Raw genomic sequence first — 16,891 nt, 5'->3', positions numbered from 1 at the left:
ACATAAATTGGATACCCAAAATTGAGGGAGATAAAGGCATGAAGTGGTTGGCTTACCAACTTTCATAGGTGGGAGAGAACATTCACAGGATTATAGTTAAGGTGTAGGTGTTACTTATTTGCAGTTGTAAAGCTAAAGAATTATGTACAGATGCCAAGTTGGCAAGGGGTGGAGTGAGTTAGTTTATTGTGCCAACCTGGCCGATGAACACATGTGGGATTAAGTGAAGGGCAGAGGGATAAATGGCTCGGTGAGCCTCACCTTTCTAGTTATTAGGTCTCCTGCTTTGTGATGGTCACTCTAGGGTGCAGCTGCCTTAGCACTTCCCTGCTTCAGGTTGTGAGACTGACTTCCTGCAAGACATCCCCAAGGAAAAGCCACATGGACCTACTCCAATGCAGCCCTGGGTGCTGGAGCAGCCATGTGGAGACCCCTGCCAGCACTGAGATGCTTACACATTCACTGACTCAGCTGTCCTCCTGCAGTCGGCATCATTGCCTCGGTTGGTTTTGTGAGATGGAGGAGGACTTTGTAGATTGGTGTTGGACATATGGGTTAATGTTGGACTTGTGGGCTTGGGCAGCACTGGGTTAGAATATTTTCTTGATGTGCACTTAACCTTTATATAAAACTCTCTCGTATATGAGTTTCAGTGGATTTGTTTCTCTAAATTACCCAGACTAATACACAATCCTTGCCCATTTCATACGAGGGGTCAGACACGATGCATTTTTTTTGTGGCTGATTTACTTCCCTCAACATACCTTCTCAAGGCTCAGCCACGTAACATATATCGGGACTTCATTTCTCTTGATCGCTTGGTAAGGTTTGAGTCTCTGGTTACAGCCCATTCTCCTAACTCAGTCATCTTTGGACAGGCACTGAAGTCGTTGCCCTCTTCGGCTGCCAGGAGCAGGGTTGCCGTGAACATGGGCATGTCCTAAGACCTTCCGTGACACAAGAGCGTGTCTGCAATCTCTTTTTCACTCTCATCAGGCAGCCGCCTGGGTCAGGACTGCGAGGGGCCTCACACTCACAGGACGTACATTCCAGAGTGGAGGAACAAGCCTCCGAAAGCCTAAGCTGCTGGGTGGGGAGGGTGGTTCCAGGGAGGCCCAGCGGGGCGCTGCTAGAGGGGGTTCCAGCCTCAATAATATCCAGCAATATTAAATTGCGCATGCCTCTCTTTCCACTCTCCCAGGCCACGATCCTGAGAAGAAGTGTTTTGGTGGTGCGCCACGGGGAGCGAGTGGATCAGATCTTCGGGAAGTTGTGGCTGCAACAGTGTTCCACTCCGGATGGTGGGTATAGTCCAGGCAGGCTCTGAGCATGGGGCAAGGTCCAAATAGCTCAGACATCGACCAGCCTCCTCCTTTCAAAGGACTCTGTGTAGACCATCTATGTGGAAGGCCCACATGCTCTGGAGTCCCAGGCTGATGCAGATGGTTAGCAGTCAAGCATTTTGGAGGTTGGAGGCTCAATGCCAACCAAAAGAGCCTTGGAATAAAGGCCTGGAGATCTCCTACCCCTCCCCCACATCCCCACCCCTTGCCGGCCGCATAAAAAAATCCTATGGAGAACAGTTCAGCTCTGATCCATGAGGAGTCACCATGAGTCAGGAACAACTTGGCGGCAGCTGGTAATGTGTGCACATGCTCTGTCTTCCTCCACAGGGCTTATACATGTGAGTTTCAGTGGATGTTGGATGCGAGCAGTTTACCTCAAATACTTTTTGGAAGATGGGGGGATGGAGAATAAATAAGTCAGTTCATATAAATGTACAGATGGGCCTCTTTGCCCTCACAGAATACATAAGAGCACTTGGTTAGCGCATCAGCACTGAGACCTAGAGCTGAAGGCCCCTGCCCTCCCTTGTCAATACCTTCTCTGCATCTCTCCGAGGTCAGCCCGAGGGCCTCGGTCATCTCCCTGCGATTGGGGGCTAGGCTACTTCAGAGATGAGCATATTCTTGCACGTGTCTCTGAATCTCGCCACCTTTGTCGCCCTGAATGCCAAGGACTAGGGGCATTGCTTATTGTCAGTATTGCAAACCAATCTCATGATCAACAGAGAAAAGACTGTAGTCATTAAAGGACTTCGTTTTGCTGGGATCCACCTTCCATGCTCATGGAAGCAGCAGTCAAGGGATCAGACAATGCATTGCGCTGGGTAAGCCTGCTGGACAAACGCTGAGACCGAGGATGTTACTTTGAGGACTCAGGTGTGCCTGACCCATACCACGGCTTTCCAGTTGCCACGCTTGAAAGTGAAAGTTGGACGTTGAATGTGGAAGAGCGAAGAAGTGATGCATGTGAGCTACAGTGCTGCCGTTGGAAGTGCCCTGGACTGTCAGGAGAATAAACAGGTCTGGCTTGGGGACAACTATAGCCAGAACGCTCCTTAGAGGCCAAGATGTAAAACTTTCTCGTGTGTGCTGGATCAGCCCCTGGAGAAGGACATCATTCTTAGTAAAGTAGAGGGGCAGTGAAAAATAGGAAGGCCCTTGATGAGATAGTTTGGCGAGGTGCCTGCCAGAGTGCACGTCAACAAAACACGGATGGTGAGGATGGCGCAGGACTGGGGAGTGTTACACAGAAGGTCACTGTGAGTTGGAACTGACACCCAACCACCTAACAGCAACAGTAGCATTGAGAATCTCTGTGCTGATGCCCAAGGCACATCCCCAAATGCATAACCGATAGTGCCATGATTTCTAAGCCTTCTCTGATTTCTGTGTTTTTACATAATACACATTTATATATAAACATGATGTTTGCCACCTACTCCAGAGGTATATTTATTAAAGCACTTTGGGTTTTTTTTATAAATTTGTTTTTTTTATTGGCACAATAGGGCTTGCAAAATACCTCCAGGAGGAGGGAGTGGTTGACAAGCAAATGTAGGAGGCATGTAGATGACCTAGATCAGAGTATTAAACCTCGTGATGAAGTTCACTCACTGTTGCTGGACTAGCTGAGTCCTTCTGTGATCCCTCCGGGAGCCCAGCTGGCCCCAGCCAGTCTCTGCAGCTGGGAGCTGAGTCTAGCCTCTGCATGTGCCAAGATCACATCAAGACATAGCCTAGGACCTCACCTAAGAAAGCAGACAATAGGACTTCGTGCTTGGCGGGGTTGTCTAGAGAAACAAAACCAAGGATGCTTTATATATGCATCAGAAAGAGCGTTTTATCAAGAAGGCATTTCCTATCATGAAGGGGCTCTAGCCCAGACCAACTCAGGTCCATGGGTCGATGCTAGAAGAGCCCCCTTCAGACACACCTAGCTGTAGCTTCATGAAGCAGGGAGATCACAGGCCAATGAGGACGGAGGTGCGTGGATCCAAGTTCAGAAGGAACATTGGAAGAAGCCAACAGCCCCCAGGGTCAACAGCCCATTCAGGGCCATCCCTAAATGCAGACACAGAATCCAAGCAAGCAGGAAGAGAGAGAAAGAGGTCCCTGGTGTCTCTCTTCTCAAAAGGCCACACCTCCAAGGATCCATCATCATATTTATGGAAACAGTAGTCAAGAGATCAATAGATACATTGCCTTGGGTCCATCTGCCGCACGAGATCTCTTTAAAGAATTGAAAAACAAGGGTGTCACTTTGAGGACTACGGTGTGCCTGTCGCAAGCCATGGTGTTTTCAATCGGTCCATATGCATGTGAAAGTTGGACCTTGAATAAGGAAGACAGAAGAATCAATGCATTTGAATTGTGCTTATGGAGCAGAATATGGAACCAACATGGGTTGCTGAAAGGACAAGCCGGTGTGTCTCAGAAGCAATACGGCCAGAGCACTCCTGGAGAAACAAGCATGATGAGATTTCATCTCACATAAGTTGAGCATGCCGTGAGGAAAGACCAGTCCCTGGAGGACATCGTACTTGGTCGAGGGGCACCCACAGAAAAGAAAGGCGTCAAAGGGATGGGTTGACACAGTGACTGCAGCAATGGGCTCAACCACAGGAACATGAGTATGTGCAAGAATGGACCGGGTTGCGTAGTGCTGTGTCGTATTGTGCTGTGTTGTGCATAGGGTCACTTGAGTGGGCCCAAATGGAGGTACTTACCAACGACAACCAAAGACAGCCATGGACAGAGAAACCCTCCCTCCCTATGACTGGGGACACCAAGAGAAGGTGTCTTCGGGGCAGATCTTGACAGAGTAGTTCCAAGCAGGTAGCACACACCCAGAGGAACAAGAACCCTCCTCGCGCCCCTCCCATAGATGTTAGCAAGGTTGCTCCATATTCTGTACAGGCTCCGTTCCCATCATAGCCTAACCTTGGCTTCACATCCTCATCGCCTCCGACACAGAACAAGTGTCCGTGAGAGCCACAGGACTACATGGAGCAGACTAACATCTGGGGGATTGCAGACACATTTAAGAACATGATGAAATTGATGGGCTTTCTCGAAGACAAAAAATGGGGGAGGCCTCCTTTTCTGACTAGTACTTTCGCTTTTAGTAAATTCCCATAAAGCCCACCATGCAGTCCAAGTCTCTGCCAGTGAGCATTCGAGGGCAGTGGCTTTTGGGAAGATCTTGCAGAAGACCTGATCTCCTGATTTTTAAAAGGCGTGCAAAGCCACCACTGCCTGTCTCTCGAATCAGAGAGGGCTGTCATGTAGGACCTGGAGGGCCTCAGAAAAGTCCAACTGCTTCTAGAACTTGCTGGGGATCCGTTGGAAGAATACAAAGGCAAAGCAGTGTGTGTCGGAAGAGGGTTTGGTGGGGCGCCGTGCCCCCCTGGAATGACAATTGTGAGGCCTACCCTCCACGTATTGACCACGGACCCTGTGACAGCTCGCACGCTTCGTGGTGATGGACCTCACTCAGCATGCTTGCTTTTCGCGTGTCATCGGGAAAGGCCCCCCGTGAAAAGAGAGGAACCTCCCAATGAGATGGATTACCGGAATCGCCACAATGGGCTCGCGCACACCAACAATCATGGAGATGGCGCAGAACCACTCACCATGGCATTGACAACGAAGACCAACCCTCTAGGCCGGGCCGGGACCTTGGTATTATCTCAGTGACGCATCCCACCGATATCCCTTTGTCACTGAGAAGAACGATGCAGTCACTGAGCTCCAGTCACACCGTTTGGAGTAACTGGTGGTGCTGGGATTTGTGCGCCACCTCAGACCATAGAGCTCAAGATCAAAGCCAAAGTGAGCCCTGTTGCTGAAGCCACCTGATTCCCAGACCATTCTTCCCACAGTTGATTGAATAATGCATTGAGCAAGAGAATCTGGCCATATGTATTCCATCCCCTAAAGCAATGTGATGTATTTCAAGCTATGGGAAAGCATCAGATTTCACCTAATTAATTGATGCCAACTTAAGATGCTTATCAAGTTAAGTTAAATCAGTTAACAGAAGATACTGGGTCTCTGATGGAAGCTCAGTTTTCTATTAGGGAAAGGAGTCGTTTTCGTGACAGTTTATGGGAGGACAAAGGAGTTAAGTGGTGTTTCTGGGACTTCAGCCTAAGCTTTCTGTCTTCCTACCCCAGGGAAGCATTACAGTCTCAGAAACTCACAGGGACAGTTCTACCCTGTCCAATGGGGTCACGGTGAGTCAGAATTGACTCAGTTGCAGCGAGTTTGGGTTTGGTTGGATTGGGCACAAAGCAGACTGACTTTGTTCCTTCAGTTGAAGCCAGCAAGCATCCCAAAGAGAGAAAGAAAAAGGCAAGGAACAATTGCGTAATTAGTAACTGTGTTTGTACCATGGGAGTCTGGGGACAATTATCTACCTGCATAATCAGAGTGAGCCTCCAATGCTTATTTACGCTTTAGGGAAATACTACCGACCAGACCTGAATTTCCCCCGCAGTGTGCCCAAGCGGAGGAATGGGATCAAAGACTTTGAAAACGATCCACCACTCTCATCCTGCGGGATATTCCAGTCCAGACTTGCAGGTATGTTTGAGGATCCCTCTCACGGGAACCATCGTAGCAATACTAGCTGATGTGTACACCGACTACCTCTTGGGTCCTCAAAGAACATGTGTGGTCAGTCCTAACCTCTGCGCCTGTGGTTATCATCCAGTGTGTGGCTGGGTTGTCTCCATGGTGTTCATGAGACAGGATGGGGTGCTGGGTATCTTGAATCAATCTCTTTTTCTTTTTGAAATTGTGAATTAAGTTGGAGGGGGTTGCATTTCACACCATCTACTATGCACCCAACAGTTCAAGCCACCACACACACGCACATACACACACATGCACGCATGCACACATATTATGCCTCGGCCCCATCCCCACCTCTCATTTCCCTCCTCCCTCTTATGGCCTTCCATCCTCCCTGTCAACGGCTTTCATCTGCCCTCCTTTGCCCTCCCTGCCTTGGTAACCTCCAAAGTCTATTCCGTTTGGCATGTTAGTCTTTTGTCTTGTATTTGTAATTGACTTACTTCACTCAGCGTCATGGTCTCCAGGTCCACCCGGGTCATTAGGGGCTTCGTGGTTTCATCCTCGTTTTTTCAGCAACGCATAGTGTTCCATTGTGTGCGTGTACCAAAGTTTCTCGACCCATTCTTCTACTGATGGCCCTGTGGGTTGTTTCCAGCATCAGCCGTGCTGCAGTAAACTTGGGAGTGGTGCATTTGTCAGTTCGTGCCATGTCTTACTTCTTTTGGACAGAGACCCTATGGAATTCATATTCCCAGTTATTTGAGTGGTTCCAAAAGCTTCCCACGTTGGTTGTACACACTGAGAGTCCCGTTTCATACCCTCTCCCACATTTGTGGTTTTTTGAGCCAATCTCTTTTGAGACATAAAAGAGATTAAACAAGCAAGCTAGGAAGCAGAGATGGGGTGTCCGGAATCTAGCTTTCCAACCCTCCTACATGACGAGAAAAATCATTTTCTGTTTGCTACATCCACCCACTGGTGATCTCCCTGGTGCAGCAGTGCTAGATACCTAGACACATCCGTTCTGGCGTGGCTTCTGTTCTGCTGGGGCGCAGGGAGGTTAACTAACTCAGCCAGGATCACATAGCTAGTAAATGAAAATGCAGATCTCTGACAAAGGGACGGATGGTTGAGGAAGTCAGGAGGAATTAGTCTGTGAGCGAAGGGCCTCAGAAAAATGGGAGGGGACGGGGAATTAAATGATGTCCTTAACATTTTTTCGTTGATTTTGCTTCCAAATCTACCACTTTGGGGATTTTGTTGCTGTTTTGTTTGGGTTTTTTTTTTTAATGCCTGGCGCTTTGGTTCCACGTGACTAAATGCTGGGAACAGTTCGTGTGGTCTTCATTTCATTCATTAGGAACTGGAATCTGGAGAGGTCATGGACTTGCCAGGTCACACAGGAAGTGACTGGAACCTGCTCTGTTGGTTCCACGCCCAGTGGGGCTCTGGTCTTTGCTGACCAGCCAGCTCTGTGGGCGGAGCAGGAGCGCCAGACCTGGAGCACTTGGTTTCAGTGGTATAGTGAGTGATGTGCTCAGTCAGAGTCACTGGGAAGAGAGCTGGCTTTCTCACAGGTTGGTGTGAGCCAGCTCCACAGACTGAAGACAACACCCACCCTGTAACTCACAGTTCTGTGGGTGTGGCTGGGGTCTCTGCTCAGGGGTTCACAAGGAATCATGGGGTCAGCCAGGCTGAGCTCTCATGCAGAGGCTCTTGGAATCAGTTCCAAATGTCATTGGCCAAATTCTATCCTTGCCCACTGTCCGCTAGGGGGCACTGTCCTGCATCCCCCCGTGACCCCTCTGTGATCAGAGCCAGTAGCGGAGACTTTCTTATACATCAAATTCCTCTCCCATCTGATATCCCTGCATTGTTTTCTGAGGTCAGACAGACAAGACCTTTATTTTCAGTGGGCTTTCCTGAGTAGGCTAGGCCCACCCAGGAAATGTTACTTTTGCCATATCATGTAGTGGAATCATGGAAGGAGCCCTGGTGGTGTAGTGGTTATGAGATGGGCAGCAATCCACGAGGTCTGCAGTTCGAAATCACCAACCACTCCATTGGAGGAAAATGGGGTTTTTCTACTCTCGTAAATAGTTTCAGTCCAGGAAACTCACAGAGGCTGTTCTACTCCGCCTTACAAGGTCTCTGTGAGTCAGTACCGACCTGACGGCAGTGAGTTTTGTTTGTTTTTAACCCTCGGGATGATCTCATCCTGATCAGAATTCTGCCCACACTTGAATAGATTGTGCAGGCTGTATATACCAGGGGTGGATATCTTGGGGCCATCCCAGATGCCGCCTACCACAGGTGGCCAGCCAGGAAGGAACCTGCAGGCTAGAGTTGTGAAGGGGGAATTCCACCTGCTGTTTTTCAGGGGAAGCACTACTGGACAGCGGCATCCGAATCACCTCCGTCTTCGTCTCCCCAGCCCTCCGCTGTGTGCAGACGGCCAAGCACATCCTGGAAGGTCGGTGAGAACTCCAGCCTACTTCCCAAATGGTCAGCCACCAATTTCTCATCCCTGCTCCCACCTCTCCCCTTAAAGACAGTGAATGGCCATGCAGAAGCCAGAAGGCAGTGATGCACCAGCCCTTTAGACTGACCCCATTGGTATTTCTTGAATGCCAGGATTGTGAAAGCATTGGAGTTCACGTGACTAAGGCCCCATAAGGCTGTCATCATGATCGTCCCCATGAATCTGCTCTGCAAGTCATTCCTAGAAAAACACCTGAAAAGAGATGTTTCCAAAACCTAAAGATTTAAGAACTGCTGTGGCAGGAGCCCTGCTGGAGTAGTGGGTATGCATTGGGTTGCTAACAGCCTGGTAAACTGTTCTAACACCACCAGGGGCTCCTTGGAAGAAAGACGAGGCTTTCTACTCCTGTGATGGTTTAGTCTCAGACTCCCATAGAGGCAGTTGTATACCCAGTCCTATAGGATCAGAATTGACTGATGGCATGTGCTTGGTTTGGTTTGGTTTGGTTTGGTTTGGTTTGGTTTGGTTTGGTTTGGTTTGGTTTGGTGGGCCCTTCTGAGTACAAAATGCATGGCTTTTCCCAGGGCAAGAAAATGTTCACAGGAGCTTCCCAGCATCCTCACAACTGATGTATGCTGGGAAACCATTGAGAGACTCTTCGGCAGCTTTCAGCCCAGTGGAAGAAGAAATTCCCTGCCCAGAGGGAGCCAGCATTTATAGGAGGGAGGGATGTGATCTAGTTCATGGGGGAGGGACAGGGCTGGGCCAGGGGCACGAATGGGCTTCGCAGTGAGGGAGAGAAGGCAGCAGGCATGAACGTTGACCTCCGTTTCCTCCAAGGTTTAGAAAGGGATCGCCTGGCAAAACTCAGAAAGGGGAGGAAATTCTGTAAGTTTGAGAAGTATTTAAGCATGAACCAGGTGTCTAGGAGAGACAGGCCTTGGACTGGAAAACAGAGTCAGAGCCCACTTGGGATTACCTGGGTACCAGGTCAATGACTGAGATCTGGCCCACAGAATAGTAGTCGACAAGATGTCTTCAAAAGGAAAATCTATAGCCAGAGAGTTGGAAATCTTCCAAACCATTTCTGTCATTCGCAACGGGCACAAGTCCTTCCGGGCTCAAAGGAGAACTCGGGAACCTGGTTAACGCCCTGCTCTCCCTTTCTAAGTGTGGCTAACAGGACAACCTCCCAAGGACACGGAGCCCACTTGGGGAACTGGCTCCATTTCCAGCACTCAAGTTTAAGGTGACTTTCTCCATTTCAAGTAAAACATTCAGGTGCTCATTTCACCTCTGCCTCAAAAATGATAGCCCTACTTTATAGGCTCCCTTTGAGTCGAGGTTTAGAACACTGGGCCTCTCTGGTGGTGAACATGGCAGGGATGCTCGGTTGCTAACCCAAAGCTTGTAGGTACAGTTCCACCCAGATGCTTGGGAGGCAAGACTGGCGGTGTACTTCCAAAAAGCTCTGCGTCACCGTGGGAGCTGGCGCAAGGGGAACTGGTATAAATCGCTTGGGAGGGTGAGTTGCAAGGCGTTGGAAAGGTCCCCAGGAAGATTTCCTTTCACCCTTCTGCCTTTGCCTTTCCCAGCATGCGTCTGTTCCAGGCTGATGCTCGGGAGTGCAGTTCCCTACAACCTCGCCATGACCACGGGATCTGCCAAATCCTTGTTGGTCCCCCTTACCCATAACCAGAGGCTTAGTCCCAAGGTACCAGGTCTGGACTTTAGCTGAGGAGTTGTACTGGGTGGTCAGCATGAACACCCGTGGGGGGCTTACTGGTGGCGACTCCCTTCCAGCTCCTGGGAGATTTTAGTACATCAAGGTCCACCAAGCTCTCCCATTGATATTTATTGGGATTCCTTCTGTCTGTCCCTTCTTGACACGGAGAGGGTCATCATGCTGCTCGTGCGTCCTAACTGCTCTGTAGTTTTTTGTCTCAGAAATAGCAAAATTATACTTAATTATCATTAGAAAACAAATCACATCTTTGGAAAGGTGTTATTTAGATACCTGGTTAAGACGTGGAAACTGAGCAGACGCTTCATTGACCCAGAGTCAAGGTGGGTTTGTTGATTTTAAACTCTTGTATTCCATCGAATTCAGAACTCAAATTGGAGAGAAAAATTAAGCTCAGAGTGGAACCTGGAATCTTTGAGTGGACAAAGTGGGAGGTCGGCAGAACCATCCCCACACTCATGACCCTTGAGGAGCTGAAAGAGGCACATTTCAACGTGGATGCTAATTACAGGTAAGCCATCTGCAAGTTCTCTGCTGCCAAGATGTCTCTAGTTCTCTTGCTATGGCTGGCTTTTTGGCATCACAAAATCCTTCTAACCCTCAATTAAACCACAAAAACAAACAAACCAAAAAAAAAATCCCGTATGTATGTTTGAGTCTTTTGTCAGCATCTGAGCACAACACAGAACGCATCCGTGGACTTCACAGCCTCTTTGAGGCTGCGTGTTGGAAGAGGGCGTGCCTCCCGAGCCCCTCCGCTGTAAGCCAAGTCCACTGTGCCAGTGGGCCCCCATGTAGCATGAGTTTCCCCCCACTTACTTTCAGACCAGCATGCCCGGTCTCCTCCCTGATCCCGGCTGAGAGCTACGATGACTATGTGGACAGGTGTGCCATGAGTGTGGAGCGGATCATCAGCACCTGCGAGCAGGACCGTAAGTCCTTCCACCATCCTTGGGTAGGAATGTGTCCCTCCATCCCTCACCCCGCCCCCGGGACTTCAGCCTTACCTCTGAGATGGAAACTGGCTGGTTTTCTGAACCTGGTGATGGCCCTGACTCCCCAGGCCCCATGCCCAAGCCAGTGAGGGTGTTATACCATGAACTACGCAGCAAGGGACCTAGATACCATTATGAATTGTGTCCCCCTCACCACCACACCTGAGGATGTAATCTGGCTTGGATAAAGGACTGTTTTTTCTGTTATGTCAGTGAGGTCGTCTCAGTATAAGATGCGCTTTACGCCTTATCGCTTCAGAGCCAGAAACAGCAGGTTCGACACAGAAGCCCAAATGGGGACAGATGGGTGCCGTGTGCAGACTGCCATGGGGCTGAGTAATGCTGGAAGATAGCAATCTCCTCCTGGATCCTACAGAGAGAACGCTATCCCCTAGAGCTCGTGTCCTCAATTCAGACTGCTCACTTCTTGAATTGCGAGAAAACAAACTTCACTCTCTCAAAGCCACACACCTGTGGTATTGCTAACACAGCAGCACTAAACCGGGCCCTTACACCAATGCGCCCCCGCACTCAGGCCTCTGAACCTAGGGTTGAGTGTCTGTGAACCCAAAAGGAGTAGGTCAGTACCAGCCCCCATGCCATACCTGACCCCAGCTTCCCAGCGAAGAAGAGACCTAACAAGCCCTGGGCCATGACTGAAGGCCATTCTGAAAACAACCCCTGTACAAGTAGATCATTGAGACTATTAGGGACAGTTGGATATCAAAAGTAAGTATGGAATTTGAATCCAGGAATACTCTGGAAATATAGAAAATTTGCCTAAAGGAGATTATGGCATAATGGTGGTGGTGATGGTGATCGCGGGTGGTGATGTGGGGTGGTGGTGGTGCTGCTGATGGTGGTCATGGTGGTGGTGGTGCTACTGATGATGTTGATGATGGAGGCGGTGGTGCTGCTGATGATGCTGATGATGGAGGTGGTGGTGATGGCGGTGATGGTGGTGGTGGTGATGGTGATGATGATGGTGGTGGTGGTGTTGGTGATGGTGGTGATGATGATGACGGTGATGGTGGTGGTGGTGGAGGTGGTGGTGGTGGAGGTGGTGGTGGTGATGGTGATGGTGGTGATGATGGTGATGGTGGTGGTGGTGGTGATGGTGATGGTGATGGTGGTGGTGGTGGTGATGGTGGTGGTGGTGGTGATGGTGGTGATGATGATGATGGTGATGGTGGTGGTGGTGGTGATGGTGATGGTGGTGATGATGGTGATGGTGGTGGTGGTGGTGATGGTGATGGTGATGGTGGTGGTGGTGGTGATGGTGGTGGTGCTGCTGATGGTGGTGGTGGTGGTGGTGGTGATGGTGATGGTGGTGGTGATGGTGATGGTGGTGGTGGTGGTGGTGATGATGGAGGTGGTGGTGATGATGGTGATGGTGGTGGTGGTGGTGATGGTGGTGGAAGTGGTGGTGGTGGTGGTGGTGGTGGTGGTGGTGGTGGTGGTGGTGGTGGTGGAGGTGGTGGTGGTGGTGGTGGAGGTGGTGATGGTGGTGGTGTTGGTGGTGGTGATGGTGGTGGTGGTGATGGTGATGGTGGTGATGGTGGTGGTGGTGGTGGTGGTGATGGTGATGGTGGTGGTGGTGGAGGTGGTGGTGATGGTGATGGTGGTGGTGGTGGTGGTGGAGGTGGAGGTGGTGGTGGTGGTGGTGGTGGTGGTGATGGTGGTGGTGGTGGTGGTGATGGTGGTGGTGGTGGTGGAGGTGGTGGTGGTGATGGTGATGGTGGTGGTGGTGGTGGTGGTGGTGGTGGTGGTGGTGGTGGTGGAGGTGGTGGTGATGGTGATGGTGGTCGTGGTGGTGATGGTGGTCGTGGTGGAGGTGGTAGTGGTGGTGGTGGAGGTGGTGGTGGTGATGGTGATGGTGTTGGTGATGATGATGGTGGTGGTGGTGGTGCTGCAGCTGCTAATGATGATGATGTTGGTGGTGGTAGTAGCGATGACAATAGTGATGATGGTGGTACCCTGTGTCAGTCTCTCCCTTGTGGTGCTCCTATGCACCACTTCCCAGTCCTCCTCAATCCCATGATCAGTTACTGATCAGACGATTATGAGCAATAAAGTTTTCATTGACTGATTTTTGGAGGGAAATTTCCAGGCCTGCCTTCCTGGCCCAACTTAGTCTGGAAACTCCATTTCATAGCAACACACACAGAGAAAAATACCTCCATTGACAGTGGCCAGGAATCGAACTCAGGTCTCCCATCTGAAAGGTGAGCATTCTGCCGCCACCCAACTCTCCCTGTCATCATGGCACCCTGGGGAAGGAAGAGTAAGCAAAGTCCTGGCCATCTGGAGATGCAAGCAGAGGCACAGTCCGCAAAAAGACATGGTGTTTGGAATACACTGTGAGCTACTGTAGGGCAGAAGGACGGGCACGTAGGGACAGATGAAACAAGATGGGCCAAAGACTACCAAATGTTGGAGCTCAGGGATGGCCACCTCCATGGCAACCGGCCACGACATAGGTGGGAACATCGATGTAGGATGGGCACAGGTATACTCACACCCACAGACACAGAGGAGATGTGAATACAGGCGCAGGTGTAGATGGAAGCCGGCCTCCCTGCTAGAAAGCAATCTGGCAGCGGTCCACCATCCCCGACTCACCATGCTGGACTCCTCCCTCTCCCTAACTTTGCTTCATCCTGGACAGAACAGGCGCCGAGTGTGTCCTCTTTTCCTACCCCTCAACCCCCCAGAACCGGCTTGGAGCACATTGGGTCACCTAGGGGCTCTCCACCTCTGGATTAGTATGCCCTATCAGCAGCAGGGCTGCAGGAGGCTCAGCTTGACCACCAGGCTAATCATTCTAAACCTGACATGCAGACCAGCCTGGCTCCTCTCCACCCTTGACGGTGCTCCACCACTAGCCACCAGCGGACAGCTCTGGGTCGGCCTCTTGGCCCCATCCCTGCCCCTCAACCTGCACTGTGCAAGGATGAGGCAAGCCTGAGGCAAATCAATCTGCTGTTACCATATATTCCCACTTCCCCTGCATTCCCTGCCATGGGATACTTACATAGTTTCACCCCAACATCTTTGGGGACCCTTGACCTAATACAAGAAGAGTTCTATGCCTGATTTGACCTTGGGGTGTCCTTCTTCCTCAGTTGGTGTCATCTTGATTGTGAGCCACGGCTCGGCGCTGGACTCCTGCACCCGGCCCCTGCTCGGACTGCCGTCCCGCGAGAGTGGGGACTTTGCCCAGCTGGTGAGGAAAGTACGTGCCCCATCCCCTCTCTGTGGTTCCTGAAGCCCAGTCCCCTGAAGATGCCACACTCCCTCTTCCAAGAGACCATATAGGGGTAACCCAGGGCAAGAGAAACCTGTTTGTCACGCCCACCCCAAATATGCCACCCAACCACTAGGCCAAAGATGCCCAGGGCAGGAGACTGATGGGGAAGACTTGCCATCTCTGTCCCCACAGTTAATTCTGCCTCCTCGAAGCCCATGCATTCCAGAGTAGAACTTTTCCAAGGGATTTTTTTTTTATTGTTTGTTTGGTTGGTTGGTTGGATGGATGGATGGATGGATGGATGGATGGATGGATGGATGGATGGATGGATGGATGGATGGATAGTTGGTTGGTTGGTTGGTTGGTTGGTTGGTTGGTTGGTTGGTTGGTTGGTTGGTTGGTTGGTTGGATGGTTGGTTGGTTGGTTGGTTGGTTGGTTGGTTGGTTGGTTGGTTGGTTGGTTGGTTGGTTGGTTGGATGTTTGGTTGGTTGGATGGATGGATGGATGGATGGATGGATGGATGGATGGATGGATGGATGTTTGGTTGGTTGGATGGATGGATGGATAGATGGATGGATGGATGGATGGATGGATGGATGGATGATTGGTTGGTTGGTTGGTTGGTTGGTTGGTTGGTTGGTTGGTTGGTTGGTTGGTTGGAGAGATGGATGGATGGATGGATGATTGGTTGGTTGGTTGGATGGTTGGTTGGTTGTTGGTTGGTTGGTTGGTTGGTTGGTTGGTTGGTTGGTTGGATGGATGGATGGTTGGATGGTTGGTTGGTTGGATGGATGGATGGTTGGTTGGTTGGTTGGTTGGTTGGTTGGTTGGTTGGTTGGTTGGATGGTTGGTTGGATGGACAGACGGACAGACGGACGGACGGATGGATGGATGGATGGATGGATGGATGGATGGATGGATGGTTGGATGGTTGATTGGTTGGTTGGATGGTTGGATGGTTGGTTGGATGGTTGGTGGTGGATGGTGGTGGGGCTCCTTTTTGCTGTCATCCTTGTAGAAGCAAATATCCAAATCTTTCTTACATGATGGTACTGAGTGGGATTAGACTCACCAACCTTTAGGTAAGCACAAATTATCTGTGCCATCCAGAGACCCTGATAATGCAACACCCATATCTTTGTGTGACACCGATTGGGGGATGTGTCTTCTTGTGATACTGGATGCAGGAACATAAGCCACACCCATGCCGCCATTGTTAGACCCCAGTTCTCCACCTCCTCACTGTTGGCACGTGGGGTAGGATTGTTCTCTCTGGTGGGCCTTTCTGATGTTCTGCAGGATATTGCGTGACCTCCCTGACCTATACCCACTAAATGCCAGATAGGAGCCCCCGCCCCAAGTTGTGACAACCACAAATGTCTGCAGACACCACCAGCTGTCCCCTGTGTGGACAGTCATGCCCAGTTGAGAATAATGCTGTCTTGGACATTGGTGATGTGTTCAGTGCAGCAGGCCTCAAGACCATAGTACATATGTGCATAGGAAACCTGTCCACTGGCTTTAAGACCAGCCTGCAGTTGATGGCCCTATCATTAATAGACAGATAATTATTTGAAAATTCCATTCTAGATCCCTTCTCTGGGCATGTGCTTCTGTGAAGAAAATAAGAAGGAAGGAAAATGGGAATTGGTGGATCCGCCTGTGAAGACACTGACTCATGGGTCTAATTCAGCGTTTAACTGGAGAAACTGGATCCTGGGCAGCTAAGAACCAAGTTTCCGTTGTCAGTGATTCCATAATGAAGAGATGAAATGTCTTGGGGAAGTTGTAAAGTGGAGTTGTTTGGAAGGTGTTTACGTCATGCCTAACGTGATTTACAGAAGCACAAAATGCACTTTGACATCCCAGGTTTGCCACCTCCTTTTACCTCTGCCATGCCCACCTGAGGGGCTGGACACCCACAAGCTTGACTGGGCCAAGCCCAGAGCCAGTGGCCAAGTCCTGGCCCCATGGGGCTAACCTGGACCCAACATGCTAAGATATGAACATGTGGGTGTAACTTGGAGTAGAAATGGGGAAACACGACTCTTCATTTCCAACAATTAAAGACTCATCGCCAAAGAAAAGGGAAAGCCACCTTTTTATGTATTGTGTTTTGTTCTGTTTTTGTCAAAGTTCTCACGGGGTTTCCATTTCTATCTCTCTGTAGCTATGCCCATACAACTGACAGTCGGCATCATGTTTTAAGCGGGGGGAGGGAGAGAAGAGACAACCATCTACCAAATCTAACATCCCTTCCCAAAACAACTTTGCTCTCCTAAAATCCTGGAGGTCAAAGTTCAAATGGTTCCCACTGTTTGTCCAGAATGCATTCCTTTGGGAGGCTCTGAGGAAAATCCACTTTCCAGCCATTCTATTATTTAGAGTTCCCCCACATTTTTTGGTTCCTTTCTCCCTCTTCAAAGACAGCAGCTAAGCATCTCTCTCTCTCTCTCTCTCTCTCTCTCTCTCTCTCTCTCTCTCTCTCTCTCTCT

At 50.2% G+C, this 16,891-nt stretch overlaps 1 protein-coding gene across 1 annotated transcript in view; it reads left to right on the top strand.

Annotated features, from left to right (window-relative positions):
• UBASH3A (ubiquitin associated and SH3 domain containing A) overlaps positions 1-16,124 on the top strand; it is a 50,110-nt gene extending 33,986 nt beyond the window's left edge. The window contains exons 8-14 of the mRNA XM_075543350.1: positions 1,202-1,301; positions 5,808-5,930; positions 8,305-8,397; positions 10,517-10,661; positions 10,976-11,082; positions 14,271-14,380; positions 15,987-16,124. Coding sequence (XP_075399465.1) covers positions 1,202-1,301; positions 5,808-5,930; positions 8,305-8,397; positions 10,517-10,661; positions 10,976-11,082; positions 14,271-14,380; positions 15,987-16,124 — 816 coding nt within the window. The remainder of the gene's footprint in view (positions 1-1,201; positions 1,302-5,807; positions 5,931-8,304; positions 8,398-10,516; positions 10,662-10,975; positions 11,083-14,270; positions 14,381-15,986) is intronic.
• The last annotated feature ends 767 nt before the right edge of the window (positions 16,125-16,891 follow it).

The sequence above is a fragment of the Tenrec ecaudatus genome, chromosome 2, assembly GCF_050624435.1.
Source record: "Tenrec ecaudatus isolate mTenEca1 chromosome 2, mTenEca1.hap1, whole genome shotgun sequence".
Classification (NCBI taxonomy): domain Eukaryota; kingdom Metazoa; phylum Chordata; class Mammalia; order Afrosoricida; family Tenrecidae; genus Tenrec; species Tenrec ecaudatus.
This window is presented reverse-complemented; position numbering and strand designations above follow the sequence as displayed.